Source organism: Mustela lutreola, chromosome 1, assembly GCF_030435805.1.
Source record: "Mustela lutreola isolate mMusLut2 chromosome 1, mMusLut2.pri, whole genome shotgun sequence".
Taxonomy (NCBI): domain Eukaryota; kingdom Metazoa; phylum Chordata; class Mammalia; order Carnivora; family Mustelidae; genus Mustela; species Mustela lutreola.
In genome coordinates this window covers 194533878-194548191 of record NC_081290.1, presented here as the reverse complement: position 1 = coordinate 194548191, position 14314 = coordinate 194533878, and the positions used below count along the sequence as shown (strand labels likewise).

The 14314-nt window shown below is 37.8% G+C and overlaps 1 protein-coding gene across 1 annotated transcript; it reads left to right on the top strand.

The window, feature by feature from the left end:
- The first annotated feature begins 773 nt into the window (after positions 1-773).
- LOC131820484 (olfactory receptor 10G9-like) lies at positions 774-1709 on the top strand. The gene has a single exon (XM_059156131.1). The coding sequence runs from the start codon at positions 774-776 to the stop codon at positions 1707-1709; it is 936 nt and encodes a 311-aa protein (XP_059012114.1).
- Positions 1710-14314: the final 12605 nt, after the last annotated feature.

Below are 14314 nucleotides of genomic sequence, written 5' to 3'. Positions count from 1 at the left end.
CCCCTGGTGTACACTCCCTGCTAAATAGTCTCTCCTTTATGTGGGTGAGATCCAGCATTACTTCTGTGATGAGACCATGATGAGATATCACTTATGATACATTCTTACATTACACTTCATCACAGCAAACTGGAGACAGATTCTCCTACCAGCTTTATAAAATTAAGCCGCCATGTTATCAGATGGCCGGGTGGTTAGGACACAAGGGTGGGCTCAAAAGCGAAGAGGAATGATCCCTGCTAACAGCCAGCAAGAAAGACAGATACCTCAGTCCTAAAGCTGCAAGGAACTGAATTCTGCCAACAATCTCCATGGGCTTGGAAGAGAAACCCAAGCTTCAGATGAGATTCCAGACTTAGCTGACATCCTGATTTCAACCTTGAGCAAAACATCCAGCTCACCTGACTCAAACACTGTAAGAATGGAAATTTGAATGGTTTGTAAGCAGCTAAGTGTGTGGTCATTTATGATATATTACTAGAGATTAATACAATGGATTTCTATGACTTTCTTCTACATGTATCTATCTGTGCTTCTGTTTGTGCATGCATGTGTATCTGTGTGGGCAAGAGAAAGAGAGAGAGAGGAAGAGAGAAGATGATGATGAAATCATTCTATCATCTTTAGCAAATAAGTTTCATAAGAAGCAAAATTTAGTTTAGCTCTAGAACTATCTACCATGGATGATGAAGTTGACACATGAAAATGGGTTTTCAGTTTTCAATTAAATGCTCTCTCTATTCCTATAGGGAGAGATACCAAAGGCGTGGAAAATGACAAACGTGAGCCTCGTCAAAACGTTCTTCCTCATGGGCCTTCCCCACGCTCCAGCAATGGACATCACCCTCTTGGGAATCTTCTTAGTGATTTATGTACTCACTGTGGTGGGGAACCTCCTCATCCTGCTGGTGATCAAGGTGGATTCCCACCTCCACACCCCAATGTACTACTTCCTGACCAACCTGTCCTTCATTGACATGTGGTTCTCCACCGTCACTGTGCCCAAAATGCTGATGACCTTGGCATCACCAGGAGGCAGAGCCATCTCCTTTCCCAGCTGTGTGGCCCAGCTCTACTCCTTCCACTTCCTGGGGAGCACCGAGTGTTTCCTCTACACAGTCATGTCCTATGACCGCTACCTGGCCATCAGTCACCCACTCAGGTATGCCAGCATGATGAGTGGGAGGACGTGTGTGCTCCTGGCCACCAGCACGTGGCTCAGTGGCTCTCTGCACTCTGCTGTCCAGACCACACTGACATTCTGTCTGCCCTACTGTGGGCCCAGCCAGATCCAGCATTACTTCTGTGATGGACCTCCCATCCTCAAGCTGGCCTGTGCAGACACCTCTGTCAATGAGATGGTGATCTTTGTCAACATCGGGGTAGTGGCCTCGGGCTGCTTTCTCCTGATAGTGCTGTCCTATGTGTCCATCGTCTGGTCCATCCTGAAGATCCGCACCTCAGAGGGGAGACACAGAGCCTTTCAGACCTGCGCGTCCCACTGCATTGTGGTCCTTTGTTTCTTTGTTCCCTGTGTTTTCATTTACCTGAGGCCAGGCTCCCGGGATGCTGTGGATGGGGTTGTGGCAGTTTTCTACACAGTGCTGACACCCCTTCTAAACCCTGTGGTGTACACTCTGAGGAACAAGGAAGTGAAGAAAGCTCTATGGAAGCTTATACACATAGTAACATATTCCCGGAGCAAATAAACACTGGAAAGTAGATATCATCATTTTTCTAAAAAAATACTAATATAATTCAGTCACCAAGGTGCAACATATACATGTGTAGTTCTCAGGGTTAAGTGTTCTCCAAAACCATCCACTCAGAAATATTTGTTTCACAGGTTTGTCTGAGGAATTTTTAAAAATTGGAATTAAAATTTATTGATGATGAACTTCCTAAGTTTTGGTCTATCAAATTTTTCTCTGTGAATTTTTTCTGTGTCTTTTGTTCCATTTTGTTGAGCTACAGTTGACATATAACATTGTTTTGCCTTCTTAAAAATTCTGTATTCTGCTTGGAACTCAGACACCAGGGTTGCTTTAGTCATCTACGTAAGTTTGTAATATGCTTTTTAAAAAAATTTTTGCTTGAGGTTTATGTATACAACTTGGGAATTATACTCCTAAGCATAGTGTCCAAGGACAGCAGAAAATATCAGAGTCACTGATTCATGGTTGCAGCTGTGTGACTGCCTTCTCCATCACATCTGTGTTTGTGTGTGACCACCCCTCCACCTGGCACATCATGATTGTGTTCATTGCTCCCACACTGAAAGAGCTCTAAGCTCTGAGTAGCTCCTTAACTCTCCAGGTGGGTGTGTTGGGACAGGCTGTGGTACTGACGTGCTCCTCTCAGGAACTGCCAACAACCGCCACCTTGCCAGGGTCCTGCAGTTTCCCAGGCTGGGTGAGGCAGATCAAGAGGAAGGGAAGGACAGTAACCATTCATCTCCACCACATATTCTGACTTTGATTTCCTATGCTATCTGACCAGATGTCCACAGTTAGCACCAAACCATTCAACACTTGATTCTTCTACTGCAGCTGGTGGCAGCTGGTTGTCTGCTCAGGGAGTTCCTGTTCCTGCCTTCTTAGGGTCTTGGAAATCCAGCTGTACCAAATTACAACCTGGTCTAGGACAGGAACACCCACATTACAAGCTGGGGCCAATGCTATTTCCTATGTAGAAGGTAGAAAAATGAAAATATCTTTAAGTAACCTGTTCATGGGATTACAACATTTCTTTTACAAATCAGAAAAAAAAAAAAAAACCTGGAAAGGACAAAACCCTCTGAAAATACCTATTTAATGCTAAATGGCCCACACTTGTGGGCATCCACATATTATGGGTGATATGCTATACTTGCACCCAAACAAAAGCAAATATTGGCTCAATATTTGGAAATAATTCTATGACCTACACCTCAATTTTCCATTTCAAAAATGCCCCTCTCTCAAAACACTGTTATGAGGATTAAATGAGTGTATAGAAGTGGTTTAAGTGACAGTGATTTATAATAATTCTTTTTTAAAGATTTTATTCATTCATTCATTCATTCATTCATTCATTTGAGAGTGAAAGACAAAGCCAGAGCAGGGCAGGGAGGGGCAAGGAGAGGGAGAAACAGAGTCTCCACTGAGCCAGGAGCCCAACATAGGGCTCCAGCCCAGGACCCTGAGACCATGACTCAAGCCAAAGGCAGATGATTAACTAACTGAGTCACCAGGCACCCCAGTACATTCCCAATTAGAGATCTAAAGTTTAAACCTGGGGCCACCAGTCAGATAGCCTCATTCTCAGAATCATTCTCTTCACAAATTCTGTCAATGACTCCCAGCCACCAAAATAATATTTTTGAAGATACATGAATGTTGATTTCTTTAAATCACCTTCTAGATAATAAATCTAGCTAATTATGGACAATGTAATCATTCTGATTCATTAACTATTTTCATAAATTTGCTACCCCTATATTTACTAGCCTTCAAGGAATTTATAGGAAAGTATCTGAAACATTAAAATTATAATGAATTAAGTTTTTCTAGAATAATTCAGAGGCAAACACAGTAAACATTATTGAGCTGAGGATAAATGCTAGACATTTTGTAAATTAATTATTATAAGAACGCTATAAGATAGGTTCTGCTACTATAAAAAAAATAAAAAAGAAAATGATGGCAGCTTAGATAACTTGATAAAGTCACACACTAGTAAGGAATATAGTCAAGGTTTAATTTCAGGCTATCTGGTACCAAAGCTCATGGTGGCAAATTCTACTGCACATTACAATCACTAATTTCGGGAACTTTCTATTTGGGGGAGAGCAGAGTCATATCAATGAACATCAGTAATTATTGGAATAACAAAACACAGATCTTTGAATAGTTACGTGTATTTTATACCTGAAATGTAAGTTTTGTTGGAAACCACATTTCCCCCATAGACCAGGAAAAGCATATGATCTACTCTACCTCCACCTAAGTGAAATTGCAAATGTGTCATGTGTTCCACATGAAGGTATGGATTCCTTTGGGAAAAATACTGTCTTAGCCCCTTAGTCTCCATCTACATCAATCTGGTCTTATTTCTTTAGAATATTCTCCCTGCTCCTGACCCTTCTATTTCCAAACATTTACTTTTTGAGGGACCTGACTTCTGATTCACACTCAACGTATTAGATGTCATTGCTAAACAGATGCCACCTCTTTCTCTCAATGCTGTCCCTACCTTCTTTGTTCAAGTCCCTGGTAACTTGAGTTTTTTCGATGCTTCCATTTGGAGATAAAGCTATCACATCAAACTTCCTATGTCTATACCAAAATCCTTTTTTCCTTTTTCTTCAACATTTGTCTCTCTGTAGTATGATTGACTCAACGAAAGTAACCCTGACACTTGGAAGGCCTTCCCATAGTCTCTGTTCATACATTTCTTCTTCATGCAATTGGGAAGGGGGTAAGAGAAGAAATAGAGAAGGAAGACAGAGGTAGGATGGCATGAAGAAATTTCAGAAAATAAAGAACAATGTTGAATAATTTTAAAATTTTAATAATGAATCCTTTGCATTTTAAAATAACAATTGGAACACCTTCTTTTGTAAATACTTCATTGTGTTGTTAGTATGCTCCAAGAGCTGTTACTACTGCTTCCAAAAGAGGAAAATAAAAAAGAATAAAATACAGGAGAATTGGTGTCTACATTCCACATGGGGACCAATGAAATGTGAGCAAATGTCTCACCACATCGTGTCACAGTTTGATGTATTCTCCTGGGTTTCTCCTCAAAATAGCAGCTCTGGAGTACTGACCTTCTCTAATGAGGCTCTTAATGAATGGTACCATTTCACTGAATTTTGAAAATGTTGTTTGGTAGAAGCATGATGTGTCTGATGGATTCATTGAAGCTATATTTTCTGAGTTCACTAGTGGTTGAAAACCATCTATGTTATAGATGTCATAGCTGAATTATAAGAAGTAATTAACTAATAGAAAAAATCAGGCTCAAATTATGAATGAATAGGTGACTCTTATAATGATCCCAGTGTTGATACTGGTTCATTCGCTCATACTTTCTCAAAAAATTAATCAGTGCAGTAATTCCTTCAACAATTTAAATTAGGTGACACCTATATTTAAGGCACAGGAAATAAAGGGCATCAAGACAGTATCTATGCTCCAGAACTCCAGAGTTCAATGAGAAACACACAAGTACACAAGTGAATCTTACAGTGTCCTACTGTACCTATGGAGTACTACAGTAAATGACGTGATATCTAACACAGATTAAGTAGTAGAGTGAATTTCCACCTGGAAAATACCATATCCAGATAACAAACGCTTGCTTCAATGACATAACTCATAATAAATAATTAGTACATATAAAATATGAATAACATAAAGACGATTTCAGTCTATGTGTTTTGGGGTCTGCTCCAAATTTACAGAGCTTCTGTTTTCCAGGCCAAATCATAATGCATATTGAATCTTTTCATTCTAACAAGAAGAAAACTTGGACACAAGAGACTAAACCCAGGGCATTTCACATTTCTTTTTATTGTCTGAAAATCTCTGTATCCTGACCAGGCATACATGTGGGCCAGCATCTTCCCCCACCCAACCACAGGAAAGGTGTAATGCCACAAGAAGGTATAATGCCACCATGTCCTCCAGGAAGACGTGAGGAAGTATTAGGTGGGCTGCACGAAGTCTGACTAAGGTCTAACTCAAATGTTTGCAGTGTGACCCTATTTTTCTCGCTGTGGGCAAAATTAAGACAAAGCCATATCTCTTTGGTAGAATAGGGGGACATTATCAAAATAGATATAAATAAGAGTATATCCTTCTTCAAAGTTATCACTATCAAATTATTTTCAGGGCCCTTGCTTCCATGTTTGGATGCCCATATTATCACAGTGACCAGGGGGCATACATATTAGATCAAAGGAGACATTGGTGAAACCCTACAGATTCGTTATCACTCTATTCCTCCAGCTCACCCACAGTCAGCAGGGGCTAGGGAAAGCCATAGTAGAATCTTGAAAATAGTGAAATTTGTGCAGCAAATGACAGGGGGTCAGATGCCCTACTGATTGCCCTTCAGATCATTTGATAGAAACAGAAGACACAGGGCTCTCACGGAGTGAGCTATTAGTGGGTGAGACATGGGAGGAATTCTATTTAGTTCTCCTCCAAAGCTGCCGGTTGGCTGTATATTCACACATGTGAAAACAAGATATGAGGGTATTGAAATCAGTAACAAAGTGTGACAAAATATGTATAGGTGAACGATATTCTAAAATCAACACAGAAGAGCAAAGTCACAATGGGCAGCCTGCTGTATGTTAATTACACATCCTTGTAAAGCCTTGATTTTCAGTGTGCCCCAGTCTGCCTTGTTCTAAGAAGGCAAGGACAGCTTCCAACTCTTTACATATTGGAGATGAAACCAGAAGTCACAAATCATGACTTTTTAAGCTCAAGAACTGAGCATTATTTTTACATGATACGGTAGTTATTCAGATTTGCTAATACGTATGATTTTTTTTTAACTTTATATTCCTTCTTATATCGCAAATGCTCATTTCAGGATAAGTTTTATTATTGTGTTGTGTATTTTGAAGTTAGTTGGTATGATTATAGTAGTGCTAGAAACTCTTCATTTTTAATGTCTCTAAATGTTACTATTTCACACTCAGATTTGACAGTTACTCAACATTCAATTATATTTGTTTTTTGTGGAAACATGTTGGATACACAATGTTACATTAGTTTCAAGTGTATGACATTGTGATTGGATAAGTCTGCACATTATGCTCTGTTCACTGGAAACATAGCTTCCACAGGACCCTGCTACAGTATCACTCACTGTATTTCCTATGCTGTGCCTTTTCTCCTTGGACTTACTCATTCCATACCTGGAAGCCTGTACCTTCTGCTCCCCTTCGCCCACTTCACCCCTGCCCCCAGACCTGCCCTTCTGGCAGCCACCAGTTCTCTGCATTCAATAGCATACAATTCTGGATTGACAGTTATCTTCTCATACTCTTTGCAATGTATTTCCATATTTGTCGACTTGTATCATTGCTGAGGCTCAATCAGCTGTTCAAATAGTATTTCACTGAAGAAGAACTTATTAAAAGCAATTTTCACAAGTCCTATATTTTGAAGGTGTTTTGCTAATTCATAAGAATTTGGGATTTTAATAGCCTCCTGTTAAATTGATTCTTTTATATTTATAAAATGCTCTTTATACTTAGACACAAAATAAATGAAATCGTGCATTTGTGACAACATGGTTGGACCTATGTTGTGCTAAGTGATAGAAATCAGAGAAAGAGTGACAAATAGCATATGATTTCACCTACCTGTGGAATCTAAACAACAAAACAAATAAACAGTAAAACAGAAACAGGCTCTACAAATAACAAATCGCTCAAACAGAGAACTGATTAGTGGGAGGGGAGGAAGTGGAAGGATGAGCAAAGCAGGTGAAAGAAACAAGGACGTAAAAACTTTGGTTATCAAATGACATGTCACTGGGATTAAAAGCAGCAAATACATAATTTTGTGTAGTGACTGATGGTGACTACACTTATCCTGATGACATTTCCTAATACAGATCATTGTCAAATCACTACAACTAATATAATATTGTATATCAGCTGGACTTCAATAAATTTTTTAAAAAATATCCTTCTTGCTTCTTACTTCCTACCTTAAAGTTCACCATATTTGATAATTAATATAGACTTGGGTTTTTTCCTGGTGTTTTTGTGGCATACATTTTCCATTCTGGTACTTTCCATTTTTTAATTTCCATTGTTTGTATTTAATACAGTTTCTAATAAGCTAGGTAATTAAGAATTTTCCAGGCTGTCTGTATCATTTTTATATTATTTAAGGTGGTTATTTTATCTGTAATTGCTGATATAGTTAGATTTAAATTGAACATTTTGTTACTTGTTTTCAATTCTTACCTTAAATTCGTTTTTCTTTATTCCCATAATTTTTCTGTCTTCCTTCTATTAATCAAAGTATTTACTGCATTTAACAAGGGTTTTCATTGCTTTATTTACTTTTTGTTTTTACCTGTTTTCATTATTCTTTATCTTTTTATGATATTCAATATAATTTTTAATATTATAATTTACTTATGTTAGGGGTGCCTGGGTGGCTCAGTGGGTTAAAGCCTCTGCCTTCGGCTCAGGTCATGATCCCAAGGTCCTGGGATTGAACCTCAGCCCCACATTGGGCTCCCCTCAGCAGGGAGCCTGCCTCCCCCTCTCTCTCTGCCTGCCTCTCTGCCTACTTGTGATCCCTGTCTGTCAGATAAATAAATAAAATCTTTAAAAAAATAATAATTTACTTACGTTAGCACTTTACAACATCCTAAAAAGTCCAAAACCCTTACAATCATTTAACTTTATATTTTGTCCTATATTTTATTTCTTATTATGTTATAAACCTCATAGGACATTATTATTGGTACTTTATTACTTAGTTGATTTTTATTATTACTTGTGCTTTAAATAACAGTGTTTTATCTTTACCTATACATTCCCCTTACGAGTACTATTTATTCCTTCTCGTACTTCTTCAATCTGGATCTTTTAATTCAATTTTGGGGTGGGTTGGGGTTTTTTAAAACCTATTTCTGTTTATTTTTTTAAAGATTTTTTTTTTATTTATTTGTTTGACAGAGAGAGAGAGCGAGAGAGAGAGCACAAGCAGAGGAAGTGGCAGGCAGAGGGAGATGGAAAAGCCGGCTGCCAGCCAAGCAGGGAGCCTGATGCGGGGCTCGATCCCAGGACCCTGGAATCATGACCCGAGCTGAAGGCAGAGGTTCAACCAACTGAGATACCCGGGTGCCCCTATTTTATTCAATTTTGGAATTTCCGTTATAATTTTTATGGTGCAGGAGTATATTGTATGCAGTTCATACTTTTGCAGAGGGAGGTTAAGACTGACTGCTACTTCATCGTTGCTGTGTAGACGTAATGTTTTCTCTTTTTGTTTTTAATTTGGAATTTGACTTTTCTCCTTGCCTGCTTTGAAAAAGCAACTTTAGAGAGATATAATTTACATATGCTGAAATGTATCCATTTCAGGTAGCCAGTTTGAAGCTTTAATAAATGTCGGTTACTCCCACAATCAAGATAAAAACCTTTCCCATCACCACATTGGAATCCTTGTGTGCCTTCTGTTGCTCTTCACCAGTCTGAAACCCAGACTGAGCTGCTTGCTTTCTTACTGTGGATGACATCTGGTTGTTGGAGTTTCCAGCAAGGATTTATAGAACACAGACTTTTTTTTTAATTTTTTTTATAGAAACAGATTTTATTTTTTTTTATTTTTTTATAAACATATAATGTATTTTTATCACCAGGGTTGCAGGTCTGTGAATCGCCAGGTTTACATACTTCACAGCACTCACCATAGCACATACCCTCCCCAGTGTCTATAACCCTACCCCCCTCTCCACACCACATACATTTTTGTGACCAGCTTCTTTCACTCATCCTTGTTTTTCTTGTTCATCTGTGTATTTGTGCCTATCAATCATTCATTTCTCACCAGATGGTAGTCTATTGTATAGCTACGTCATGATTTATCACCCATTATTTAACATTTGTCTTGCTTCCAGTCTGGGCCTGGTATTTATCAAGATGCTTTGTAGATTCATTTGCAAATATTTGGGTGGACAGATGTTTGCAATTCTCTTGAGTAAACATCAGAGGCTAGAACTGCTAAGTGAAATGGTAAGTCAAATTACAAGTGTAGGTTTAATACCTTAAGAAATTATCTGATTTTGCTACAAACTGGTTATACCATTTTATATACCCACTAGAAGTATCTGAGTTCCAATTGCTTTGCATTTTTATGCATATTTGATGTTGTCAGTTTTTTTTTTTTTAATTTTAGCCATTTTATTATGTATGGTAGTATCTTATTATGGTTTAATTGAGGTTTCAATGTTTATTAATAACATTGGGTACTTTTTCACCTTTCTGTTGGCTACCCATGTTTTTCTTTGTGGAGTGAGCCCCCAACTCTTATGCCCATTTCTCATTAGTCCTTTGTTTCTGATTATTGATGTATGAGGTATCTTGACACATTTGGGGCTTGAATTTTTTTCTCAGATATATACATTACTAATGTGTATTAGTAATGTGTATTCAGTGTGTATCTTGCCTACTCATGTCTTCATTAATTTCATCCAGAGAACACAGTTTTTTTGCATTTTAATAAGGGTATTTTTCATTTACCTTTATGGCTCATGTTTTTCTATCCTTTCTAAGAGATCTGTGATACTTCGTGTATACAAATATTTTCTCTTGATTTTTCCCCCATACAAATGTAATAACTTTAGCTTTTACAGTTGGGTCAGTAATCCAATCTAACATAACTGCTGTGTATGCAGTATTTACAGATGCATAGCCAGCTTTCCAAGCATCATTTGTTCAAAGTACATATTTTCCCCCTTTGAAGTGGTTTGGCATTTTGATTAAAAGTCAACTGAGTGATATGTGTGGGTCTAGACTCATATGCTTCTCCATTGATCTATACATCAATATTTATGCCAAGTGTCCACACTCTGGATTACTATGAGTTACAAGGTTCATCACTGCCTTTAAATGCCCAGTTTATGTGTTTCCATGTGCACTATGTGCCTTCTGTGTGCATCTTTGTCCCCCAATCCCTCCAGCTCTCCCTTCATGATTCATGTTAAGGCTTTTGACTTCATTTCCATCTCATCTTCTTCGGATATGCTCCTGGTGCTATATGCATGTAATCTCTGTAGCAGAATAGTTCAATAGCCTTAGGGAATTGGTGGAACAATGTTCAGGATCTCCCATCCCTTGGTATCTCCAGGACCTTACCATCGAGAAGTAGCTCCTCTTCCAAGCACTGTCTTAGGGGCTCTTTAACTTTACAATCTCTGAGAAGGTCTTTGGGTATTATTGTGACAAATGAGTTGCAACAACAGATTTGTACAAACAGATTTCTCCAAACCATGTTTCTTGGGCTTATGTGGAAAAGTAAGAAAGGTGGAGGTTTCTCTTCCCTGAGCTGGTACCTGCTTATGCTCCTCATGGAACAGGAAAAGGTACTTTCTGCACATTTAGGGAATGGATGTTTAAGGCCAGCACAAACGACAGAACGCAGGGGCCCGTTCTCTTGCTTACTTAACCTTGTAGGCTTTACCTCCCTAGTCTCCTAAGCTACGCTGTCAACTAGAAAATTTTACTTAAAATTTCTTCAGGTATTTAGCCCAAACAGTTCCAAAATTAGATGCTTGATTGTACCCTCAGAACTCATTCATTACTTTCTCTACTTTGTTATGTCACAACTGCATAAACTCCTTCATCAACTCGACCTCCTCACACAGTTGGCTACCATTTGCCACCTGCTGCACCGTGCTGTCAGGATGCCTGCTGCCTGTCCACACAAGTAGTTGACCTGGAGAGTCGTGAGTGTGCGTTTCTTTTTTTCTGAGTTGCAGTTGAAAGGGCTCTTTAGTTATCATTCTCTCTTAAAGCTTGCCTTCCTCCAAGCTATCTTCCATGCCGCTATTAATCATATCTCTAAATGGAAATGCCATCATATTACTGTGGCATTTTCTGTATTTCAACAACTTTCCAAAATGTGCAAGATGAAAATCCTTTTTCCTAGTGTTCTAGACAAGTTCCTTTATGACTTGTCTACCTTTTCTGACTCCTCTTCTTATGCCTTTGCACTTCCTTTTTTTAAATTTATTTTTTTAATTTCTTTTCTGTGTTCCAGAATTCATTGTTTATGCACCACACCCAGTGCTCCATGCAATTACGTGCCCTCCATAATACCCACCACCAGGCTCACCCAACCCCCACCCCCAGCCCTCCAAAATCCTCAGATTGTTTTTCAGAGTCCACAGTCTCTCATGATTCGTCTCCCCCTCGAATTTCCCCCAACTTTTTTATTGAGACTGTAAATTCCTTGAAAGGATGTCTGTTGCACTCATTGTGCATAGCACACAATAGCCAGTTAATATGGATTTATGTACTGAATTAGTAAGTAGGTGGACATAGGCAGGAAGGAGGAAAAAGAGAACATAAAAAATGCTCGAGTGAGTAAAACAACTTTTAATTTCTTTTATCTAACCCTCTAACAAACTACCAATATTTGATAGCTTTATTCAGTGGTCAATATTTATATTCGATAAAAATCCTCACATGAGATACCCTTACAGTCACGGAACTGTTCAGAATCTTTACTGTGGTGGTGGACACCCAAAACTACACAGGTGTTACGATTGTGTACTACTTAGCACACACCTACACACACACACACACACATAACAAGTGTACACATAAAACTGGGCAAATGAAAACAAGATCTGTGGATTAGATCAATGCTGATATCCTGGTTGTGATATTATGCTACAGTTTTACAAATTCTTGCCATTGGGGTACACTGAGCATATTGATGCCGTGGATCTCTCCATTTTATTGCATACAACTGTACATGATTCTACAATCATTTTAGCAACAATGTCAACTAAAAAATGACACTGATATTTATCTTACCTATCATCATTACACACTTAACTTACTTTCCACATGTTTTGTTTAATATGTTTTATCAGAGAATTTTGAATCTTTCAGCATATTTCCACTTTAAAACTCTTAATGGGTCTCTCCTTGGGTACCCACACTTATCACCATGTCCTCTGGATGATGCTACATCACCAGATGTAGCACCCACACCAGATGATGACCTTCATGAATGCAGGTACTTTGTCAGTTCTTTGGCTGTTTCTATTGCTTATTACATAACATAACATTCAGTCAATGTCCCATAACATTTTGTGCTACTATGAGTTAAGTAGAATAGTATGATATTACAAGACACTAGAAAGAATGCATGTGAATCCATTGGCTAAGTAAGTTTGATCAAACTCATCCTCAGTTTTCTCCTTTGCAAGTTGAGTAGGATCATAGACTAAGCCATATCAGTCTGGTTTATTGAAGTGAACTCTAGTAGTTGACCTCTTAGATAAATCACTGTTTTGTGGCTTACAGTGCTCATACCTGTATAGATAGTACAATTTTCTTCCCAGCATAGCCTCATGACTTACTTAGAGCAAGAGATACAATATAGCACAGATGGTTGTCTCGCTAAAGCATCTCTGGAAGTCAGGTGCTGCAAATCTGAGCAGTCTGACAAGCAATCTCCAGTTCTAACAGGTGCCCATCAGTTTCTCTTCTTCTCTTCTTGGTATGCTAGGCAGTGTTGACATTTATTGCATTAACAGGATACATGTGACATTTAAATTAAGCATTTATTTTCAGAAAAACTACTTTATGCTATAATATAGGCATATATTTGAATGACTCCTTTGAGGTTCATGGCCCAACTCTTAACTCCCCAGTGTCCAAAGTTCATTTTACACTTTAAGTCAAACAAATGTGAACTACTGATAACCTAATCACACAGGTCTGATTACTAGGTATTGTTCTAGAACTGGAAAATAATTTCAATATTTATTGGTAGTGTTTTTTTCAAAGATTATTTTATTATTTTTCACATATTTGCTATTTGTCCCTTATTTACTCACAAAAACAATTTGAAGACTGCTGAAATTAGAAGCTTTGCATTTAAGATAAAAGTCAGGAGCTCTGTAAATATGAAACAACAATCTAGACAGTTGTAATCCAGTAAAATAGTGCATAGAACACATAAATAGATAAATATTTACTTTAAAAAAACTTGAAAGTCAAAGTGAAAAAATTAGAGTTATGGAGTTTTTGTCATCTTATAAATGTGGATAAAGGCATTCTTGAGAATCAGGTTCTTTTGGTGTGATATTATATAATGTAGAATTTCATCAGATGGATACTATGTTATATAATGAATTACAAATATTACATGTGATTTTCTTCAATATAATGGCTTGAAAATTGAAAGAGATTTTTAGATTGTTTGATTTAAATTGGCAAAATAAAATATATGTGAGTTGTACTGAAGAGCAGTTCCGCAAAATACTTATTTGAGGATAGGAGTAACCTTTTTCTGATGATTTACTTGGTAGAACATAAACAAGAATAAGCCATCATCCTTCCTCTTAGATTACCACCTAAATGGTTGCGGTTGCTTTTACTGGGATTCTGGCAAGAAATTAAGAGGGAAAACTTTTTAAAATGCATGAAATTTTAATTAAAAAATTAAGATGGGATCATTGAAATGTTCCTTACAAGTATAAGTTCATGTTGGTGGTTTAATTTAATTCTAAACAAAAACAAAAGAAGCTAGTCATATCTGGCCTTTCTTCT